Below are 22,679 nucleotides of genomic sequence, written 5' to 3'. Positions count from 1 at the left end.
CCCTGAAGGGTGTCCTGGATCAGGGTGGGGGTCCCCACTGGGGTGCCTGGCCAGTCTGGGTGAAGGGCTGATGGCCGTTTTCAGGCTGACGGGTGACTGAAGCTCCCAACCGCTCCTTTTTTTCTTTTTCTTTTTTCTACTCTGGGCCAGCTTTAGCTCTGAGGCCTCGCTGCTGAAAGCAGGTTTCTGGCCTTTACCTTCTGTATTTGATACAATGTTGCGGTCCGGCTGGCTGAAGCCCGGCTGACTGAAAGCTGGTTTCTAGGGTTTTGTTTAGCTTCTATATTTGCAACATAGTTGCTTAGAGTTGCAGCTGAGAGACCGCAAGTCAGGTGGGGAACGTTGGAGTTCGCCATCACTGGAGCAAGGAAGCCTCCCTGTTCGCTTCAGTGCATGGCTGCCGGCCGCCATCTTGGCTGACAGTTAATTTGCATAAGAATATGTTGATTAGCCAATGGGAAGGGTAGCGGTCGTACGCTAATTACCATGTTTCTCTTTTATTAGTGTAGATGGTTGAAATTGTTTTGTTGTTTTTGTCCTGCTTTATTTGCAAGGTTTGTTTTTTTTCTCTCTCTCTCTTCCTAATCCTTTTTTTAAATAAGCAAAGCTAGAGAGTGGTCATTACTTATTTAGGCTTTTGAAAACAGTGAAATAGTCTTTGTGGCCTAAACTGTTAAAAGAGCCCAACCATTGTCACTCAGTGGTTGAGCATCAACCTATGATACAGGAGGTCATGGTTTGATCCAGGTCAGGGCATATGCCCCTGGTTGCCAGCACAATCCCCAGCAGAAGGTAGCCAATTACTGATTCTCTGTCATCATTGATGTTTCTAGCTCTCTCTCCCTCTCCTTTCCTCTCTGAAATCAACAAAAATATTCTTAAAGAAAACAAATTGTTAAAAGATATATTCTATATGGGTCCTAGAAATGAAAGTACAGTTTTTATTGGGTAGAAACTATATATATATATATATATATATATATAAAATCTCCATTAAATCTTAGTTGCCTACTCATCCTGACTTGTCAAAGAATGAGATTCCTGCTTGTTTCTTTTATTTTTTTGTTTCATACATTTATTTTTTATTTTTTTTCTAAACATTTTTATGCTACATTAATTTACCCATTCAGCAAGTAATAACTGAACACCTACTATGTGCTTAACCACTGTGTACTGTTCTGAGTACTGGAGTCACTCTTAGTGACATGTGTGGTCTGTAATTCATGATTTTCACCAAGCAGTCATAGTTGCAAATGTTGCATCACTTCTTTCTTTCTAGAAAAAAGTGTGGAAACAAATATGTGTTATTTAACTTAATCGGTCTTTTTTTTTTTTTTTTCGAATTAAAGAGTCACATTTATTGCAGTCCGGGACTATGAGGGGCCATTCCCCAAATCTCATAGTAACAAGATGGTCGCAGCTCCAAGGTTATATAGGCAAAAAATCACAAAGGTATTAATTATATCCCAGGGTTTGGAATGAGGAACCTGGCTCGAAAAAAATCAGTTTACAGAAGCAGAATTAAGCATGTTAATTATAGTTTTGGGTCTCGGGGTCACTGAAGTGACAGAAATACATTATCTAGAGCCCTGGAGTCTGGAATGAGGAACCTAGTTTGCAAAAAGCAGTTTACAGAAGCAGAAACAGCATGTTATAAACACATTATCTAGAGCCCTTGGGTAACCTGGGTTAAACTTAGGCATGTTATCTAAATTACAGTTTTGGGTCTAGAACCCTCTGACCTTGGGATAACTGTGCTGTCCTTCCCAGGTGAAGGAAAATATAAAATATTTGATAAAATATTGTAAAGGTATGATCATTAAGTTTTTTTGAAGCATTAATGTATATACAAATTTTTTCTTGCATCACTTATTCAGATTCTGGGTTGTCGTTTGTTGTTTAGACTTTCCAAAACAAAAATCTGTATTTTTCCTACAGGTGAAAGCACTGAAAGAGAAGATTGAATCTGAAAGGGGGAAAGATGCCTTTCCTGTATCTGGTCAGAAGTTAATTTATGCAGGTATGGATTGAACATTGAAATTAATGTGCTATTTTCTTCCTCCTGTGATATTCTCTTAATTTTAGAAAAGAAATTGCACTACTAGCCTTATAGTACCAGGAAAATGTATTTTAAAAATAGACTTGATATTTGACTTTTGTGGAGAAAATGCTTTTCCTTATTCTTCAAAATTAGCATAACATCCTCATTGTAGATTTCAGTAAGGTAGGTCTTAGATGCCCATGGATTCTTATCTCTTTCTAGGTAGGGATTTCGTAGTATTTTCTTAACTGAGATAGTTTAAAAAAAACACTAACCCCAAAATTAGGAAACAGCAGCCTAAAGAGGCAGGTTGTTGATGGCAGACATAAAACTATAATTTCTGGTTCCTAGTCTTGGTCTGTTTTCTCAGTTCCATAGAGTAGAGAGATTATCCTTTTTGGTTTTAATATCTGTAGCCTTTTATTCAATAACTTTTTAAAAATGGAAAATAAGTTCAAGGAAAAGGAAACCTGAAGGAGTCTTGACCTAACATTTGACCTTTAGCATTACTGAAGTCTTTTTTTTTTAAGTATTTAATATGTCTTTTTCCCCAATTGACTCCCCGCCACCGCCACTCTTGCCCATCGAAGTCTTATGTACTTCTTTGTGTCTTACCCAGCTCTATATCATCTTGTCATTTCTGTATACTAAATCATTTTATGAAGTACTTTAAAAAAAAATATAGATAGATAGATAGATTGATTGATTTCAGAGAGGAAGGGAGAGAGATAGAAACATTAATGATGAGAGAGAATCATTGATTGGCTGCCTCCTACATGTCCCGATCAGGAATCGAGCCCGCAACCCGGGCATGTGCCCTTGACTGGAATTGAACTCCGGTCCTTCAGTCCGCAGGCCGATGCTCTGTCCATTGAGCCAAACCAGCTAGAGCTGAAGTATTTTTTATTATGAGTATCACTTTTATAGCCTTGGAACATTTCTGTCTTGCCAGGCATCTAGTATTTGTGGGATCAGGAAGTTTGTTCTTTTCTCCTTCCTCCATGAAGAAGGATTATAAGTTGTTCCCCAGGAGGAATCCTTGTGCAATCTGAATATTAAATTTTGCTTGTCTTTATAATTGTTTTTCTTGGGACCTTGTTAGTATTTCCTTAACCATCAAGTATTTTTATTATAAGTAATTTTTAAGAATTGCTTGGGATATCTATATACTATATATGTGTTTGATATCTTTTAGTCAAATGCTTATGCCTTCTTAACTGTGTTTAATTGTGTTTCCATTTATATTTATCCTCATCTGGGCTGATTGGTTAATGTTTTTCTTTTGGGAAAGTATTTTAATTAATAGAATTGATGTTGATGATTGTTTTAACTTCAGTTATATCGATGACAAAGGTTACTGTGCCTTAAATAACTTTTTTTTTTAATATACCAGGTAAAATCCTCAATGATGATACTGCTCTAAAAGAATATAAAATTGATGAGAAAAACTTTGTGGTGGTTATGGTGACAAAAGTAAGTTTAAGCCTTATTCTGTATATCTTCGTGTATGTGAGTTTTTAAATAATGATGATGCCAAGTGCAGCCATTAAACCTTTGAATGAAATACAGTTAAGCACATTCATAGTAGGTTGCCCTTAACTTTGTTTTTTTTTAACTTTATTTATTATTTTAGAGAGAGTGGAAGGGGAGGGAGGAGGGAGGAGGGAGAGAGTGAAACATCAATATGGGAGAAGAACATTGATCGGTTGCCTCCTGTACATGCCCTAGCTGGGGATTGAACCCACAACCTTTTTTTTTTTTTTTTTAATATATTTTTATTGATTTCAGAGAGGAAGTGAGAGGGAGAGAGAGATAGAAACATCAATGATGAGAGAGAATCATTGATTGGTTGCCTCCTGCACGCCCCCTACTGGGGAGTGAGCCCACAACCCAGGCATATGCCCTTGACTGGAATCAAACCCGGGACCCTTCATTCCGTAGGCCGATGCTCTATCCACTGAGCCAAACCAGCTAGGGCAGAACCCACAACCTTTTTGGTGTATGAGATAATGCTCCAACCAACTAGGTCATCCAGCCAGGCCTAAATATGGGTTTTAAAGTCACAAAATAATTGATATATACACTAGGAAATAGAGTTCAACAACTAAAATTTGACTACTAAATACTTTTGTACTAAGTAACAGTTTATATCAATTGGACTTGGAAAATTTTTTAAGCCATTAAGAACCATATTAATTTTGCAGTGTTCAAGTACTTATTCATTAAATGTTAAACTTTAAATACAAAGAAAGAAATCACATGAGGAAACTTTGTCTCATCTAGTGTTTAAAAAAATATGATAAAATATACATAGCCCAAAATTTACCAATTTAACCATTTTTAAGTGTATGGTCCAGTATCATTAAGTACTTTCACGTTGTGCAACCATCACCACCATCAGTTTCCAGAACTTTTTTCATCTTCCCAAGCTGAAACTGTACCCATTAAATAGTAACTTTCCGTCCATACCTGCCCTCCACCTCTACATACTTAATGTAAGTGGAATCATACAGTATTGTTCTTTTTGTGACTGACTTATTTCAGTTCATGTTGTAGCTTTGCCGTCCTTTTTAGGGCTGAATAATATTCCATTATCTCACCTAGTTTTATCATACATAGTCTATATGGAAAATACATTTGGATATGTATTTGTTATCGGTCTTATTACCGTTAGTATTATAGTAACCTTGACTATTAGAACATAATTAAGGATTAGCAGGATAGGTTCAGAATACGTGCATGCATTTGGAGCCTAGCCTGTTCTTATCTATAATTAGAGGCCCGGTGCACGAAAATTCGTGCACTCGGCGGGGTCCCTCAGCCCAGCCTGCACCCTCTCACAATCCAGGACCCCTCAGATAGGGTCCGTAGGCCTGGCCTGAGATCAGGGCCTATTGGGGCTTTCCTTCCCCAGGCTGCAGGCAGCTGGCCCCACCCCCGCCGCTGCCATTGCTTGCCATCTGTGCAGTGCTGCCCCCCCTTCCCTGCCACCAGTGGCCTCCCTCTGCAGGCGACAGACTGGGGTGTGATGGCTTGGTTAGCCTGGACCTCCCTCTTTCTTTGCTGGGGGTCAGGGCTAGCCCTGCGAGGGCCTGTCTGCCTACCTGATTACCCCTAACTGCTCGCCTGCCTACCTGATCGCCCCTAACCACTCTGTCTGCCTGCCTAATTGCCCCTAACCACTTGCTTGGGGGTGTGGCCAGCCCGCAAGGGGCCGTGGTGGTCTGATCTCTGGTCGTTTAGGTCATGACGCCTCTGGCCTTTTATTACCTATAATAATAAAAGTGTAATATGCAAATTGACCGAACAGCAGAACGACCATCGGAAGTCCTTCCAGGCACAGCCAGGGCTGCTAGGGCCTACTCTTGCACGAATTTTGTGCATAGGGCCTTTAGTATAGGATAATAAAAGCGTAATATGCTAATTAAACCGGACTGCTGAATGATCTTCTGGATGAAGCCGTGGGGGCCAAGGCAGAGGCTGTTAGGGGTGATTAGGCAGGCAGGCGAGCAATTAGGAGTATCAGGCAGGCAGAGTGGTTAGGGGCGATTAGGCAGGCCAGCGGTTAGGAGCCAGTAGTCCTGGATTGCAAGAGGGATGTCCCAGATTGTGAGAGGGTGCAGGCTGGGCTGAGGAACACCCTCAACCCTCCTCCACCACCCCACCGTGCACAAATTGTGTGCACCGGGCCTCTAGTTTTACATAGGATTCCAATGGTATTTGTGGTTGCTTTATTTTCAAGTTAATAGTAGAGGCTAGCTATGAGAAGGCAAAGACTGATATAATTAGGCATTATGGAAGCAATGAGAAATGATCTCATTACCAAGAAGAGACAGGAAAAAGCAATTAAGGTAAAAAGTAAGCAGAAGCCCTGACTGGTTTGGCTCAGTGGATAGAGCGTCGGCCTGCGGACTCAAGGGTCCCGGGTTTGATTCCGGTCAAGGGCATGTACCTTGGTTGCGGGCACATACCCAGTGGGGAGTGTGCAGGAGGCGGCTGATTGATGTTTCTCTCTCATCGATGTTTCTAGCTCTCTATCCCTCTCCCTTCCTCTCTGTAAAAAATCAATAAAACATATTTTTTAAAAAAAAGTAAGCAGAAAAGCTTCAGGAAGGTTGGTTTGGTACTGTTTAGTTTAGAAGGAAGTTTAAATTGCTGTTTGTGGCAATACTGACCTTGAGGGCATGGTATGTAAAAACATTGTAGTGATAACAAATGGTCTTAAGGGAAATATTAAATGGCCAAAATGCATTTATTTAAACTACATTTTAATCTAGATTGGAGTTTTAGAACATTAATGATCTGCAATGTTAAATTGGCAGTTTAAAAAGTTACAGAGAAAAATACAAGACTCTTAGAATAGGAAAAGGAGGTGATGAATGCTATTACTATTTTTTCAAGTTCCCTATTTTGCACTAGCCACTTTTTAAAAAATAATTCTTTATTGTTGAAAGTATTACATATTCCTTCTTTTCCCCTCATTGACCCCCTCCAGCCCACTCCCTGCCCCAGGCCCTCACCACCCCATATATGCATGGCCTCATCTGTGTCTGTGGGCCATGCATATATGCATACAAGGACCTTGGTTGATTACCACCCTCCCTCTCCTTCCCTCCAAGATTCCCCTAGACACCTTTTTTCTAATGCACTCTGTACTGGCTCAAATTGAACAAGACATAAGTCAGCTAATTGCTTTACAATTTGTTGTTTTATACTTGAAGCAAATTGTGTTGAATTTTACCATCTTCCATTAAAACAGTTACCTTTTGTCATTAGGAAAGTTATGAGCAAAATAGGTAGTGAACATTGATAGGCCTTTAGGAGAATAAAAAGACTTGTAACAGTATGATTTCTACCCACATATAATTGCTTTTTGTTTTGTGGGAATCATTATGACTCTGTTTCTAGTTCAGAAAGTTCGGAACATATGGTTATATAACTTTATTTGGCCTTTATTTTTCTCCTCTTCTTAATATATTTTTATTGGTTTCAGAGAGGAAGGGAGAAGGAGAGGGAGAGATAGAAACATCAGTGATGAGAGAAAATCATTGATTGGCTGCCTCCTGCACGGCCCCACACTGGGGATCAAGCCCACAAACTAGGCATGTGCCCTGACCAGGAATCGATCCATGACCTCCTGGTTCATAGATCAGTGCTCAACCACGGAGCCATGTTGTCCGGGCTGGCCTTCATTTTCTGTTTAACTACATACAGATCTCAGAAGTTATGTTAACCTCTTTGTGCTTATACCTGTCCGTTTTAATGCTGACTTTTTTTTTCATATTAACTTAATATAAAGGCTGAAACTGTTGGGTAAAGCTAATTGAGATTGATAGTTAAGATAATATATATGCTGTCATCAGCTTTGAAAGAGTAACAGTGATTCAGAGTCTTAATGTTGACTATTATGTCACTTTACAAAGTTATTTTCAAGTTACAAGTTTGTTATTAGTATTGAGTTTGTAGCATCCTGTAACAATACAGTCTAATTAGAGATCAGGTAATAATGTTGTATTTTATAATCATTCATTGTTTTGCTTTTTAATATGTTTAGCCCAAAGCAGTGACAACACCAGCACCAACAACGACGCAGCAATCAAATCTTACCACCACTACCACAGTTAGTTCCTCCACAGCACCAGCTGTGGCTCAGGTCCCAACCCCCACCCCTGCTTTGGCTCCCACTCCTACTCCCACTCCCACTCCCACTCTTACTCCTACTCCTACTCCTACTCCTACTCCCACTCCCACTCCCACTCCCACTCCCACACCTACATCTATCACTCCAGCATCAGCGACAGCATCTTCTGAACCTGCACCTGTTAGTGCCACAAAACAGGAGAACCCTGCAGAACAGCCAGCAGAAACACCAGTGGCTACTAGCCCGACATCAACTGACAGGTAAGGGTTGCTAGAAAATTGTATCTTAAAATATGTTCATAACAAGGTCTTCATGCATGTATTTATTTTTATTCTGTCCAAATTAACTTTTTACTATGTTAAGCTTTTTCTAAACTCTGAACTCTGATAAAAACGGTATCACTTCTGTCTAACTTTCCATATTCCAAATTTTTGTATGCTCTGCTTTATTTTTCCAGAGGGAAAAGGAAAGAGGATCAAAGTCATTATTTATTTTGTGTAGAAAAGTTTGGAAATACAAATGACCAAAAAGAAGAACTATAAAATAAAAATATATTATAGCTTGACATATTATAAATAACTTGCATGAGTAGTATTATGTCCAGTGTGGTCTTTGGAGTTGTTTCTATTTTGTGGCTTTAGTGCAACTCAGGACCTCAGTGGCAGTTGCTAGAGTCCTTGGAATCAGAACCAGTCACAATGGAAAACTGCAGCAATTTACTCTTATTTCCCCAAATTACGCACCTCAGAGAAGGATAATACAGGAAGGGGAAGAGTGAGAGAAACTCAGAAATCAAGCTACTTAGCTGTGCTTTAGTCCCTTCATCTGTGCTGTAAAACATTTAGTGGGCCTGTAAAGCACAAAACTTAGTGAGATGATTCTCAGGAGGTATTCTGGTATGAATTTGAAGGGTATAGGAAAGTTTTTTCATCACCACTGGCCTGACATTTTATTAATAGGAATTTGTTTCTTAGGCCATCTTTGTTCTTCTAAAACTATTAAAATGCAAATTCCACTCTTAATTCATTCTCTAAGGTTGATAGCTGACTTAGAGAAACTGCACTTGTACACAAGAACTGTATTGTTTTTAATTGAGGACAAATTTGACCACACTAAATGTTCATTAGTAAGGAGATGACTTGATTTGTGACCTGTTCATATTAGAGAACAGCGCTACTCAAAATGCAGCGGTCAGTACACAGCATCGGCATCACTGGGAGTTTAAATTTAATTCTTAGGCTTCACCTCAGATCTCTAAATCAAAATTATCTGGGGATGGTCCCAGAAGTCAGTATTTTACCAAGCCTGGTGAATTCTTAGGCTTCCTAAAGTTTGGGAAGCTCTGATATCCAGTACCACAGGCCAGTGAAAATATGCAGTATATATTTGTATTAAATGAATATGGTTTCAAATATAAAAAGCAGATTGCAAAATAATACAGATAATAACCATTAACCAAACATAAGCCACAAATGACATTATGTATTTCTATGGGAGTGCATATTAATGTGTAGAAAAACAGAACCAAAGGGATAATACATTGACTGACAGATAAGTGGTTTCCTCTGCGGATAGGGAGGAAAGAATTGGTGAGGCGAAATCAAGAATGAAAAAAGGAGGTTAAATGATACCTCAATCTTAACTATCATGTTTTAAAATAAATTTTAAAACAATGTGCAGCCTGACTGGTGTTGCTCAGTGATGTTGACCTATGAACCAGGAGGTCACAGTTCGATTCCTGGTCAGCGCCCATGCTCTGGTAGCAGCTCAATCTTCAGTGGTTGGAAGCAGCCAATCAGTGATTCTCTCTCATCATTGATGTTTGCATCTCTCCCTCTCCCTTCCTCTCTGAAATCAATAAAAATATTTTTTTTAAAAATGGCACAATGTGCAAAAAAATAGTACACATTATTCCTTTTTAACCCTTTGCACTCCGAACCATTCTGGACATTGGCTACCAGCTACTCGACGCTACTTTGCGGCGGAAACGTGCATTTACAGACCCTCGTATTATTTAGTATAATTTTGGAACCAAGTAACGTATTATAATGATATTGGACTTATATGAATTGGGTGACATCGAGGAATGTATATTTGCAAAAAAAACAATATTTTATTGTTTATAATTTTGTACAGTATGATAAGTTTTGTAACACTCCCCAATATGCATTGCAGGCTGATTAGTGCATGTTTGACAGTAATAAGTGGTTTGACGCCTGCCACCAGGTGTTTTCCTGTTAGAACACACAATGCAGTCCCGTTTTCTTTGTCCCACATCGGGAATATGTAGTTTATTGTTTAATCCGACACAAAACCCGCTGACATTTCTTGTATATATCTTAGTAATTTTACGATATTTTGATTTAATTTCTTGTGCCATTTCAAGATAAACTTCAGGGAAACATGCATGCCTCAAAAAGTTGCGTTGAAATAACTCAATTCCCCGTAATCACTAATAAACTGCAATGTCCCCTGAGAGGGGACATCCGAGTGATATGCTAGAATTCCGATGTCCCCTGAGAGGGGACAGCGGAGTGCAAAGGGTTAAAAAATTGTTTATTTAAATCTTCACCCAAGGATATTTTTCCATTGATTTTTAGAGAGAGGGAAAGACAGAGAAACACATTAATTGGTTGCCTCCTACACGAGCTCCGACCAGGTCCCTGGACCCATTGGCCTGCTGACGTGCTAGCCACTGAGCAAAACCAGCCAGGGCAGCACACATTATTCTGTAAAAGAACAATAATGAAGGAAGCTAACCCTAACAGATAGTAAAATGTATTATGCACAGTAATGATTACAACAATTTAGAATGGCTCTTACTAAAAAGACTGCTCTGTGAAATAGACAGTAGTCTTGAAACAGACTAAAATACATAGGGGCTTAATATACCATAAAGATGTAATTTCAGACGACTGTGGGAAAAAGGCTGTTGGAATAAATGCCTAGTTTTCTGGAGGATGGATTACAGACCTTACATTCACAAAAATAAATTCTAGATGGATAAAGATTGAATGTAAAGGTGAAACCATAAACTAGAAGAGAACATAGGAAAAATAAAAATAACCTTAAAAAGTCATAAAGGGGGAGCATTTAATAAATTTGACTACAGAAAGAATTTAAATGTTGGCAACCAAACTAAAACTTCCTTAATAAAAGCTTGATTTGATCAAGTAAATGGAATACTGCATCTGTTGGGAAAACCTGCCATAGTTGTGATTGTGCTGACATGGAATAATTGTTAAGTTAAATGAAAACACACACAAAAGAGGACACAGGTGATTGTTATATAGAAACTTGGTAGTGGTGGTTGTCTCTGGGCAGGGGTCTTGTGCAGAAGAATTAGTTTCTAGGTATATATTTCTTTGGGAAGTTTTGCCTTCTACGTTAGTTTCACTGTCTAGTGAATGAAGATACTTTAGAAATTATACCAAAGAATTATAATAATCTTATTGGGTATTACCATACCAGGCACTCTGCTAAGCACTTTACCAGCAATAACCCTATACACAACATTTTGGGATATATAGGTACTATTGTTGACCTCATTGTATTGATAAACCAAGGCTTAGAAAGTTGAATTCAAACTTAAGTAGTTCCCTTACTTTTGTTATGCTACATACAGAGCTGAAGTATATTGTGTTTGTTTTTAAAATTGGGACAGAGGCATAAGTGCGTGTCGTCTTATATGTATGTTTTATCTAAATTGCTAACAGCTACCTTTACTGCTTTTGTAAACTTAGGTTTATTTTTCTTCAGCCTACTCTTCATGGTCTTTTATAATCTTTTTTTTTTTTGTCTACTTTGTTTTTCAGACTCATCAGCAATTGCCCAACAGAAACTTAGTTCCTTTAAACTGGTTTACTTTCAGTTACAACTTGGATTTAACTCTCTTCTGCATTTTTTGGTTATACTATGCTGTGTTCCTTGATTTAGATGCCTTCTTTTTCCAGTTTTTGTGTTCAAAACTTACCTTTAAGAGCTAACTAAATTCCGCTACTAAAGACTTTTCCAGGTCTTTCTAGCTTAATGTAGTTTCTATATGTGCTAGTTATCTTGTACTTCTTTTGGTATTTCTGTGATTTGACTTACAGATTATTTAACTTATGTGAATTCTTTCAGGGAATAGTTCTTCATTATCTTTTTTTGTATTCCTTAAATAGTAAGCTATCCGTGAGGATGTTAATTTAAATCTTTGGACTTTTAAAATGATGGATTTGCAAAACAGAATGAGTATTAAGATTGAAAGTTCTCCCAAGCCATACATGTTATGGATAAAGCTTTGGGGTTTAGCCAGACTTTTTAGTTTAATTAAAAATCAAAGAATCTCTACAAATTAGACAGTTACTAAACTTTAATATAAATTTTTGATTTTCTAAAACCTTTTACAGTACATCAGGAGATTCTTCTCGGTCAAATCTTTTTGAAGATGCAACAAGTGCACTTGGTAAGTATCTACATTGTAAGTAACCATATAAGAGATAGGGAAGAGGTTTAATTTTTATTTCTCTGGATCATGGTAATGTGTTTGTTATGGTTGCTTATAATCAAGTTGCTAAATAGTTGATTTAGATAATTTAATAGTTACTAATAGCTTTGAAATTGTTTCATACATTGACTCTTTTTTTTTTCAAGATGGCTTGTTTTTAAATTGTTCAGTTAGATTTGACATTCAATATTATGTTAGTTTCAGGTGTACAGCATAGTCGTTAGGCATTTATATAATTTAAAAAGTGATCTCCCCCCAGTAAGTCTTGTACCCACCTAAGTGACCATTAGACTGCTTGACCAGTCAACTATTTGACCAGCGCAGTGACCACCAGGGGGCAGACGCTAAATGCAGGAGCTGCCCCCTAGTGGTCAGTGCACTCCCACAGCAGCGGGGCCAGGATTGGGGAGGGGGGGCGGGAGCAGCATGGTGCCCACTCCGGCTCCTCCCTGGCCACCTCCCACTTCACGCACTACTATATCCCTCAGGGAATGTCGGACTGCTGGTTTCGGCCTGATCCCTGCCCCCTGGTGGTCATTGGGTGTCATAGCGACTGGTGGAATGGTCAAATGAACAGTCACTTAGTACATTACACTTTTATTATATAGGATGTCCACTCACATCCCCATGACTATTTTGTAACTGCCAATTGTACTTCTTAACACCTTCACCTTTTGACCCAACCCTTCAGTACCCATCCCATCTGACAACCATCCATTTATTCTCTGGATCTATGAGCTTGTTTCTGGCTTGCTTGTTCTTTTATTTTGTTTTTCAGATTTCATATCTAAGTGAAATCATATGGAATTTATCTTTTTCTGTTCAACCTATTTCACTTAGCACAATACATTCTAGATCCATTCATGTTGTCAGAAGTATACATTGAATCCTTTAAATTGACTGTTAGAGTCAAGTGTACTTTTTTCCTTAAAGCACATACATTTTATTTTCCAAATGAACTTTAAATGTTATTTTAAAAAAGGTTGACCTGTGTATTATAAAATGTCTTTGAATTGGGTATTAAGTGTTACTAAAATCTGTCTCACACTTCATCTTTATTCTCTTCTAGCCTTTATTTCAGCTTATAGCCTTGTCGGTTCCCATTTACTAGTATATCTTGTTGCTTATATTGTACTTGCAGTGGAAATGCCTTCTTATTCCAACTTTTAATTTTACCTACTGAATAATGTCTTTCCATCTTGTCTCCATACCCATTCTATCAAAATCAATTTTGTTTTTCCCTTTATTTTTCCATTCTTTAAACTGCCAACTAGAAAAACTGTAATCTCCACCAACTCCTTAATTTCCAGTTGACTCATGTTTTATTCCTCTTTGTTCCCTTCCTTGCTTGTATTATCATCCACATCCTTGGCCCTCTGCCTTTTGGCCTAGTGAGACCAGGAGTCTTCTTCCCAAGTCTCTGCTGCCATTTATTTGCTTTTGTTTATGTCCTTTCCTTACTGATATTCTTGAATTATCTGCTTCTAACTGGCCTGTTCTCTGCCATAGTGGACTTTCTAAAAGGTAAATCTAGTAATGTCATTGTTAGTTCATTTCACAGCTCATAGTGACCTAGAAGATAAATCCAAAGGTTTTTCATCATTACTTCTTTTTATTTTTAATTAAATATATTTTTATTGATTTGAGAGAGAGAGAAACATCAGTGATGAGAGAGAATCATTGATTGACTGCCTCCTGCACATTCCCTACTGGGGATCGAGCCCACAACCTGCGCCTGGGCATGTGCCCAACCACTTAGCTACCCTGGCTGGGCCATCACTACTACTTTAGCTCTTGTCTTGTGTTATCCATTGTTCCTAATTTTTTTTATGAGTTATTAGCCTTTGTACTTTTTTTCTTTTATTGATTTCAGAGAGGAAGGGAGAGGGAGAAAAATAGAAACATCAATGATGACAGAGAATCGTTGATCAGCTGCCTCCTACATGCCCCTACCAGGGATCGGGTCTGCAACCCATGCATGTGCCCTTGACCAGAATCAAACCCAGGACCCTTCAGTCCACAGGCTGATGCTCTATCCACTGAGCCAAACCAGCTAGGGCAGCCTTTGTACTTTTAATATCTAAAAAGTATCAAAATGCAACTTGATTAATTAGGAAGCATAATTTTAAGAGACACAGCATGATTAGGTGTAGGGGCTCTAGAGTCTGACAGCCTGTGTTTGTGTCTCTGCACCTTGACTTATCAGCTGTCCCGAATGGCATTAATGGGGTTTTTGTTCTTTATTTTCCCAGGCCAGGATGATTTAAACTACATATTTTCTGGTTAGGGAGGAGTGTATAAACCATTTGCTCTCAAGTGTCCTTAGTTAGGTAAGATAAGGTCTTGCAGTTCACAAGCTGACTGCAAGCCTGCCCAAACTGTTTGGCCTTGTTTAATTTTATTATCTCAGTTTCCCCATTGCACTTGCCCTGGGATTTTCCTAGCTTCTTACTATCCTGCCATAATGGGACCTACCAGATGTGCTAATAGATTAGATGTGAAAACAGGGGAAAGGGAATTGAAACCACTGAGGTTTTTGATTCAAGTATTTGGATGGATAGCGGTGCTATTCATTGAAATGGAGATCGCAGATAATGGGACATACTGAGGGATAATCTAAGTCATGTGTTGGTATTGGTTTAGGAGTGAGTGGAATGTGAGGAAATGGACACAGTATGTGCAGACAGCTATGGCTGTGAATGGGAGAGAACAGACAAATGGACCAGTTCTTGAAAGAGGAATTGGGATATGATGAAGGGAGGCATGTTTTTGTTTTTAGAATGACATTCAAGGGCATAGTTAACTTCTGGTCAGGATATTGAAACATCGATCAGCTGCCTCCTGCACACCTCCTACTGGGGATAAAAGACCCGTTCTTTGAGGAGACAAGAAAGGGAATGGTACCCAGAACATGAGTGGAAGAAAAGGTGGCTTAAATGAGGTAAAAGTGACATACTGAATGATAGGGATTGATTCATTGTACCAGCTTTCTGTGGTGCTTGAAATTCTAACTTTCTAGCTTTTAACCTCCTTTCCCCCTCTGCTTTGATAATAAAAGGTGTCAAAGGAAAACTGAACTTCTTATGGCAGAGCTAATTGCTTGAAATGCTCCTCTTATTTTCAAAGTCATGTCGCTGTCCTGTGCGATCTGCTAATTCTATCCTATATTTGTGCTACATTAATACCCTATATTTTTATTGTACTTATTAAACATTATATTAGTTTCCTATTGCTACTGTAATAAGTTACCACAAACTTAGTGGTATAAAACAACAGATTTATTATTACTTTATAGTACTATAGGTTAGAAGTCTGACATGGGGCTCACTGGACAAAAACCAAAGGACTAAATTACGGGGCTAAAATCAGGGCTGTATTATTTTCTGGAGACTCCAGGGGAGGGTTTATTCTATGTCCTTTCAGCTTTTAGAGGCTGTCCACATTCCTTAGCTCATAGCCCCTTTGCCCATCATCATCAAAGCAGCATAGCATCTCTTATTCTGACTTTCTCTCCTTTTCTTTACATCTGTTTCTCTGATCCTCTTACCTGCTTCCCTTCTATTTTTAAGGACCCTTGTGTTGGGCCCACTCACATAATCCAGGTCAATTTCCCTATTGAGCTGATAAGCAACCTTTCTTCCCTTTTGACAGGTCATCTAACATATCCATAGGTCCCAGGCATTGGCATGGGTGGAGAGGCATTATTCACCTAGCACAGTGGTCGGCAAACTCATTAGTCAACAGAGCCAAATATCAACAGTACAACGATTGAAATTTCTTTTGAGAGCCAAATTTTTTAAACTTAAACTGTATAGGTAGGTACATTGTTATTAACTTAATTAGGGTACTCCTGACTGACTGGCTCACTCAACTCGTGCATGAATCGCGCGCGCCTCCCCCGAGTTGTGTATCCCTCGGCCCGGCCTGCCTGCGCTGCGTCTCCCGTCGGCCGACCAACCGACACCCCCCACTTCTTCTAACACCACTTCTTCAAAATAGACTCGCCCAGGCCGAAAACCGACTTATGCGCATGGGCCACGAAGTTTCAATCGCACTGTACGTTCACGCCCGCACGTGGTATTTTGTGGAAGTGCCACACTCAAGGGGCCAAAGAGCCGAATGTGGCTCATGAGCCGCGGTTTGCCGACCACTGACCTAGCACATACATGTTGTAGTTCATACTGTTATTCATCTTTGTATTCCTCGCACTTTAGTGCCTAAACATTGTATGCATTCAAGAAGTATGGAGAGTGTTTGGCATTAAATATTCTCTTTCTTTTCCCTCCTCCGACCTTGCTCTCAACTTTTTGTAGTGACAGGTCAGTCTTACGAGAATATGGTAACTGAGATCATGTCAATGGGCTATGAACGAGAGCAAGTAATTGCAGCCCTGAGAGCCAGTTTCAACAACCCTGACCGAGCAGTGGAGTATCTTTTAATGGTGAGAAACATTTTACTTCTTCATTCTAGTTTAAGACCAAAATCTCAAAGAAACAAAGATTTGAAGGAACAGTAACAATTCACAGGAGAATAGTAATATATGCTAGATAATTTACACCATGCTTTTTCTTAGTATGTTAAAGTTTTGTGTTGATAAAATGACCGCTTTAAAAGATTTTGAAAGGATTTTTAGTTACTAAATGGCTGAGTTGTAAAGTTAACCATCCATTTGGAGTAGATCATTCTACCCCAATTATGCCATCCTCAAAGGCTGATAGTTGTGTTTGGGGATATAGAGGAAGATTTCTTTTTTATGTAATCTAATCTAACATTTTAGTAGCTTTTTTTACTGCCAGTGTAATCCTAGATGTACTATTTAAAGCAGGAGTTTTTTTTTTTGTTTTTTTTTTTTTAATATAATTTATTGATTTTTTACAGAGAGGAAGGGAGAGAGATAGATAGTTAGAAACATCGATGGGAGAGAAACATCGATCAGCTGCCTCCTGCACATCTCCCACTGGGGATGTGCCCGCAACCCAGGTACATGCCCTTGACCGGAATCGAACCTGGGACCCCTCAGTCCGCAGGCCGATGCTCTATCCACTGAGCCAAACCGGTTTCGGCTAAAGCAGGAGTTTTAAGTTGTTAGAAGCCCAACCCAAATTTTATTTATCACTAACTTTATAATTAATTGCTTATATAATTTTTTATTACTGTATGAAATAAATATGTAGAAATTTTAGAAATTAGGAGATTTCACTTAAAACATTCAGATAATCTGATTTACCTGGACATGTTGAATCACAGATTTTTGCAAGAGATTAGGAAAAGTTTTCGATCATAGATCTTTAATTCACTATCTTCCCCTTTCATTCACTGTTACCGGACATAATGTGCATTTAATTTAACATATCATGTTGCTTACCTGGTTCTATTGACATTTGAATTGTTAGCTTGTTTCTAGTTGGTAGCAACTGAGGGAATTTCAAGTAAGTTATTGTCTGTTACTAGCATAAAGGTTTTTGAGAAATAGATTGTTGTGAACATGGACTGAAACCCTTGATATTTTATGACAATGAATGTCTGTTAGTTTTATAGATGTGGCATAGACTAAGTAACAGCATATAATTTTGGAATAACATTAGATTTTTTTTTTTTTTTTTTTTTTTTAGTCTTAGCATTTTATGTTAGAATTGTCTGGTGTTTTGAAGTATCATCAAAGTATTAATTTGCCCTAAATATCATTCATGATCCTAAACTAACTATGGGAAATACAGTCCATAGTTTAACCCATTCCTTTGTTTCCAGCTTGTACTTCTGCCTGTTCAGATAGTAGTTTCCTCAGGAGAGTCATGAGCCAACAAATGCTCTGCCTCCACCAGTTATTTGCATACTCATTTGCATGTGAGATTCACCAAACCCTTTCTTAGCATATCATTTAATCTTTTGAATGCTCTTTTCCATTGTCCTCTTGACGAGAGTCTTTAAAATGCTAGCAGTTCATTTTATTAATTAGTTTGGAATTGAGGAATCGTATTGATAATCACCATGGGGTGGAGGAGTAACATTAACTACATTTCAAGTTCTCAGTAGCTACATATGGCTGCCTAATGGGTATTTTATTGGACAGCAGAGCTATAGAAAATATTTCCATTATCATGGAAAGTTCTGTTGGACAGTGCCACTGCTGCCTTGTATTACAGAAATGTAGGTTCTTCTACACAGGGGTCGCCAACCAGTGGTCCGCGAGGTCCGAAAGGTTGGCGACCGCTGTTCCGCACCACACTCAGGCCATTTCTAACCTAATTTAAATATATGTAGTTTTCAGGTAAATCTTGATCCTTTGCTCCCTCCCATCCCCATTTACTTATTGATTTTATTTTATTTTATTTTTCTATAGAGAGGAAAGGGGGGTGAGAGAGACATTGATTTGTCATTCCATTTATATATGCATTTATTGATTGCTCCTTGTATGTGCCCTGCCTGGGGATTAAACCTGCAACCTTGTGATACCGGATGCTCTAACCCAGGGGTCGCCAACCTTTCGGACCTCATGGACCACCAGTGGTCCGAGGGCCACCGGTTGTCGACCGTTACAGTCTAACCAACTGAGCTACCTAGCTAGGGCTTGAGCCTTTACTTTTAATTGAAGCATACAATTCTTTGATGCTTTTGGAAATTAGACAAGGATATTAAATATATTAGTAAGTCTTTTACTCTGTATGTATAATATTTTAAATGACAGCATATTTTAAAGCTTGGAAATTGTATTTTAGGGAATTCCTGGAGACAGAGAAAGTCAGGCTGTGGTTGATCCCCCTCCGGTAGCTACTACTGGGCCTCCTCAGTCTTCAGTGGCTGCAGCTGCAGCAACTACGACAGCAACAACTACAACGACAAGTTCTGGAGGTAAAGTGGAAACTTTTGGATGGGGAGGAAATGGTTCTAAATTTGTACTGTAAAATAAAGTATTTTGAGGTGAGGTTTATTCCCAGAGCATTTGGATAAATCCTAAGATTCTTTTTTTTTAATAATATATTTAATTAATTTTTTTTTTTTTTTTTTTACAGAGAAGAAGGGAGAGGGATAGAGAGTTAGAAACATCGATGAGAGAGAAACATCGATCAGCTGCCTCCTGCACACTCCCTACTGGGTATGTGCCCAAAACCAAGGTACATGCCCTTGACCGGAATCGAACCTGGGACCCTTGAGTCTGCAGGCCGATGCTCTATCCACTGAGCCAAACCGGTTAGGGTCTAAGATATTCTTGCTTATATTCCTCATCATTGCTGCCGTTTTGGTAGAGAGCATATTCTAAGGAAGAGATACTTGCCAGTTTGCATTCCTTGTTATATTTTGAAGCCATTGCGAATGGTTTACTCACCATATCTCTTTCTGTCCTTATAAATGTCATCGAGTATGTATGATTCCAAAACCAGTGGTAGCTTGGTGGTTATTATACAACCAAGGAATTAAAAGCTCGAAAGGTTTAAAATCTTGTGTCTCGAGGTGAAAGCAAACTTGAATTCAAGTGTCTACTGGCCAACACCCACATTTCCATTGCCAAAAGTTTGACTACAAAGCAAGGCCTGGAGCCTTTGGTAGGCCCAGGAATTAGTGTTCTCCTTCATTCTTTCTTCTGTGTATTGAGAAAGTATTCAAACTGTTAATTTTGAAGAGGCCATTCTTTAATGCATATTCTAGCTCTAATTATGGCAGTCAGTTCTGGTTGATAAAAATTTCTAAGCACTGGGTACAGTCTCCCAGAGGACAGGACAGACTTCTCATTTCTGGAGAATCAGCATGGGAATGGAAAGAGGAGGCACGGCTTTGATTCAGATTGAGGGTGCTGTCCATTCACCAGCAATTATTAAATAACTTAGTTTCTGCGTCTCATTTTCTTCATCTATAAAACTGGTCTTACACAAAGAAGAATAAATATCTGTGTTATGTGGTCACTTTAATTTGAATGATTGTCTTGAATTAAAATTTAGGAAATAACATACAAAATATTCTCATTATTCATTAGTAACCTCAAAATAATTCTTTATTTTGTATAGCATAACCAGACAAATACCATCCCCCACATACACACAAAAGTCACAAGTTCTAGATCTTATACCTTATTTGGCATTATTAATATTTATTATTATAAAGGGATCTTGGACAAAAGAGTTCTAAATATTATTACTAGATTGTCTTGTGGCTTATCTCAAGTTTTTATAGATTATAAATATTTAAAATTTGATGGCAGTAAAAAAAATCTTCCAACAATAATTCAGTTTGTGTTAATAAAACTCCATCTGATCTGCAAACCTGAACTTTCTTAACTTTTAATTATTAAATACAGGGGTTGGCAAAAGTAGGTTTACAGTGTGAGTATATGAAATATACTCTTATTCTTTTTAAAAATAAATTTTTATTGATTTCAGAGAGGAAGGAAGAGGGGGAGAGAGATAGAATCATCAATGAGAAGAGAGAATCATTGATCATCTGCCTCCTGCATACCCAACCTGGGCATGTGCCCTTGACGGGAATTGAAACTTGGAACCCTGATGCTCTATGCACTGAGCCAAACCATCTAGGCCACAGTTTATTCTTGTATTATTATTAACTAGAGGCCCGGTGCACAAAAATTTGTGCACTCTGGGGGAAGGGAGGGTCCCTCAGCCCGGCCTGTGCCCTCTCGCAGTCTGGGACCCCTCTGGAGATAACAACCTGCTGGCTTAGGCCTGCTCCCAGGTGGCAGAGGGCAGGCCCAATCTCTAGGTGCAGCCCCTGGTCGGGCTCAGAGCAGAGCTGATTGGGGAGTTGGGGCGCCGCCCCGTCATGCACAGAGCAGGGCGGATCGGGAGATTGCGATGCCACCCTAAGTCACGCTCAGGGTAGGGCCGATTGGGGGGTTGGGGCACCGCCCCCTGTCACACTCAAGGCAGGGTCGATGGGGAGGTTGCGGCGCCACCCCCTGTCACGCACAGAGCAGGGACAATCAGGGGGGTTGGGGCTCCGTACCCTGTCACACACAGAGCCGCAGGGCGATCAAGGGGTTGGGGAGCTCCCCCCTATCAGGCACAGAGCAGGGCTGATCAGGGGGTTGGGGCACCTTCCCCTGTCACAAACAGAGCAGGGCGGATAGGGAGGTTGTGGCCCCGCCCCCCTTTCACACACAGAGCCACGGGGCGATCAGGGGGTTTAGTCGCTGCCCCCTGTCACGCTGATCCCGGTGCTGGGAGGCATATTACCCTTTTACTATATAGGATAGAGGCCTGGTGCACGGGTGGGGGCCAGCTGGTTTGCCCTGAAGGGTGTCCTGGATCAGGGTGGGGGTCCCGCTTGGGTGCCTGGCCGGCCTGGGTGAGGGGCTGATGGCTGTTGGCAGCTGGTCACACCCCCTTCAGGCTGGGGGTCCCCCCTGGGGTGCCTGGCCAGTCTGGATGAGGGGCTGAGGGCTGTTTTCAGGCTGGCGGGTGACTGAAGCTCCCAACTGCTCCTTTTTTTCTTTTTTCTTTTATTCTGGGTCAGCTTTAGCTCTGAGGCTTGGCTCCAGCTCTGAGGCCTCGGCTGCTGAAAGCAGGTATCTGGTTTGTTTGGGTTCTATAATCGAAACACTGTTTCAACTCCAGCTCTGAGATCCCGGCTGGCTGAAAGCAGGTTTCTGGGGTTTTGTTTAGCTTCTATATTTGTAACAATGTTTCAAACTGCAAGCTCAGAGGCCGGCAGCAGCAGGTGGGGAATGTTGGCTTCCTCCGTCACTGAAGCAAGCAAGCCTCATGTTCGCTTCAAGCTGCCTGGCTGCCGGCCACCATCTTGGCTGGCAGTTAATTTGCATATCACCCCGATTAGCCAATGGGAAGGGTAGCGGAGGTACGGCTAATTACCATGTTTCTCTTTTATTAGATAGGATTTGTATTTTTCCATACAAACAATTATAAACATACTTTTGTCCACCCCTGTTACAAATTTCCCAGGAATTCAAGCTCAGATTGTTTGGGGGGTTTTTTTCTTAGTCCTGCTATATATTTTTCTTAATAACTTTTGAGCAACAGGAACAGCTTTTAGTACTTTTTATTTTTGATAGGGAGCATACAAAGCACAAGTCCTTGGTATTACTTGTTACTTTCAGTGTCTCTGTCTAAATTATGTTTGAACCAATTCTTTGTATATGTAATCAGTACTTTTGTTTAACAATGTTTTATGTGTATTTTAGGACATCCCCTTGAATTTTTACGGAATCAACCTCAGTTTCAACAGATGAGACAAATTATTCAACAGAATCCTTCCCTGCTTCCAGCATTGCTACAACAGATAGGTCGAGAAAATCCTCAATTACTGCAGGTGACTATGTATCCCATTTTGGAAAAGACCATGAACATCCCCTTCCCCTCCACCAACTCTAAACCATTCTAAGCTACTTTCAGTAGAATATGCTGCATAGATAGATGTACTAGAAAAAGAGTTGGGGGATGGAGGTTGGGTTAACTTTAGTTGCTCAAATAATAAATTTGGGAAACACCTTATTAAAGAATCTGAGAAACTCTTCAGCAAAGAAACTTTTTAATTTGTCTTTT

General features: G+C 39.6%; 1 protein-coding gene across 2 annotated transcripts in view; it reads left to right on the top strand.

The window, feature by feature from the left end:
• RAD23B (RAD23 homolog B, nucleotide excision repair protein) overlaps positions 1 to 22,679 on the top strand; it is a 47,251-nt gene that overhangs the window by 18,085 nt on the left and 6,487 nt on the right. For both annotated transcript variants that reach the window (XM_006088052.3, XM_014455208.2), the window contains exons 2-8: positions 1,939 to 2,020; positions 3,435 to 3,514; positions 7,596 to 7,942; positions 12,074 to 12,129; positions 16,485 to 16,612; positions 18,888 to 19,020; positions 22,319 to 22,446. In XM_006088052.3, coding sequence (XP_006088114.1) covers positions 1,939 to 2,020; positions 3,435 to 3,514; positions 7,596 to 7,942; positions 12,074 to 12,129; positions 16,485 to 16,612; positions 18,888 to 19,020; positions 22,319 to 22,446 — 954 coding nt within the window. The remainder of the gene's footprint in view (positions 1 to 1,938; positions 2,021 to 3,434; positions 3,515 to 7,595; positions 7,943 to 12,073; positions 12,130 to 16,484; positions 16,613 to 18,887; positions 19,021 to 22,318; positions 22,447 to 22,679) is intronic.

The sequence above is a fragment of the Myotis lucifugus genome, unplaced genomic scaffold (assembly GCF_000147115.1).
Source record: "Myotis lucifugus unplaced genomic scaffold, Myoluc2.0 scaffold_43, whole genome shotgun sequence".
Lineage (NCBI taxonomy): Eukaryota > Metazoa > Chordata > Mammalia > Chiroptera > Vespertilionidae > Myotis > Myotis lucifugus.
This window is presented reverse-complemented; position numbering and strand designations above follow the sequence as displayed.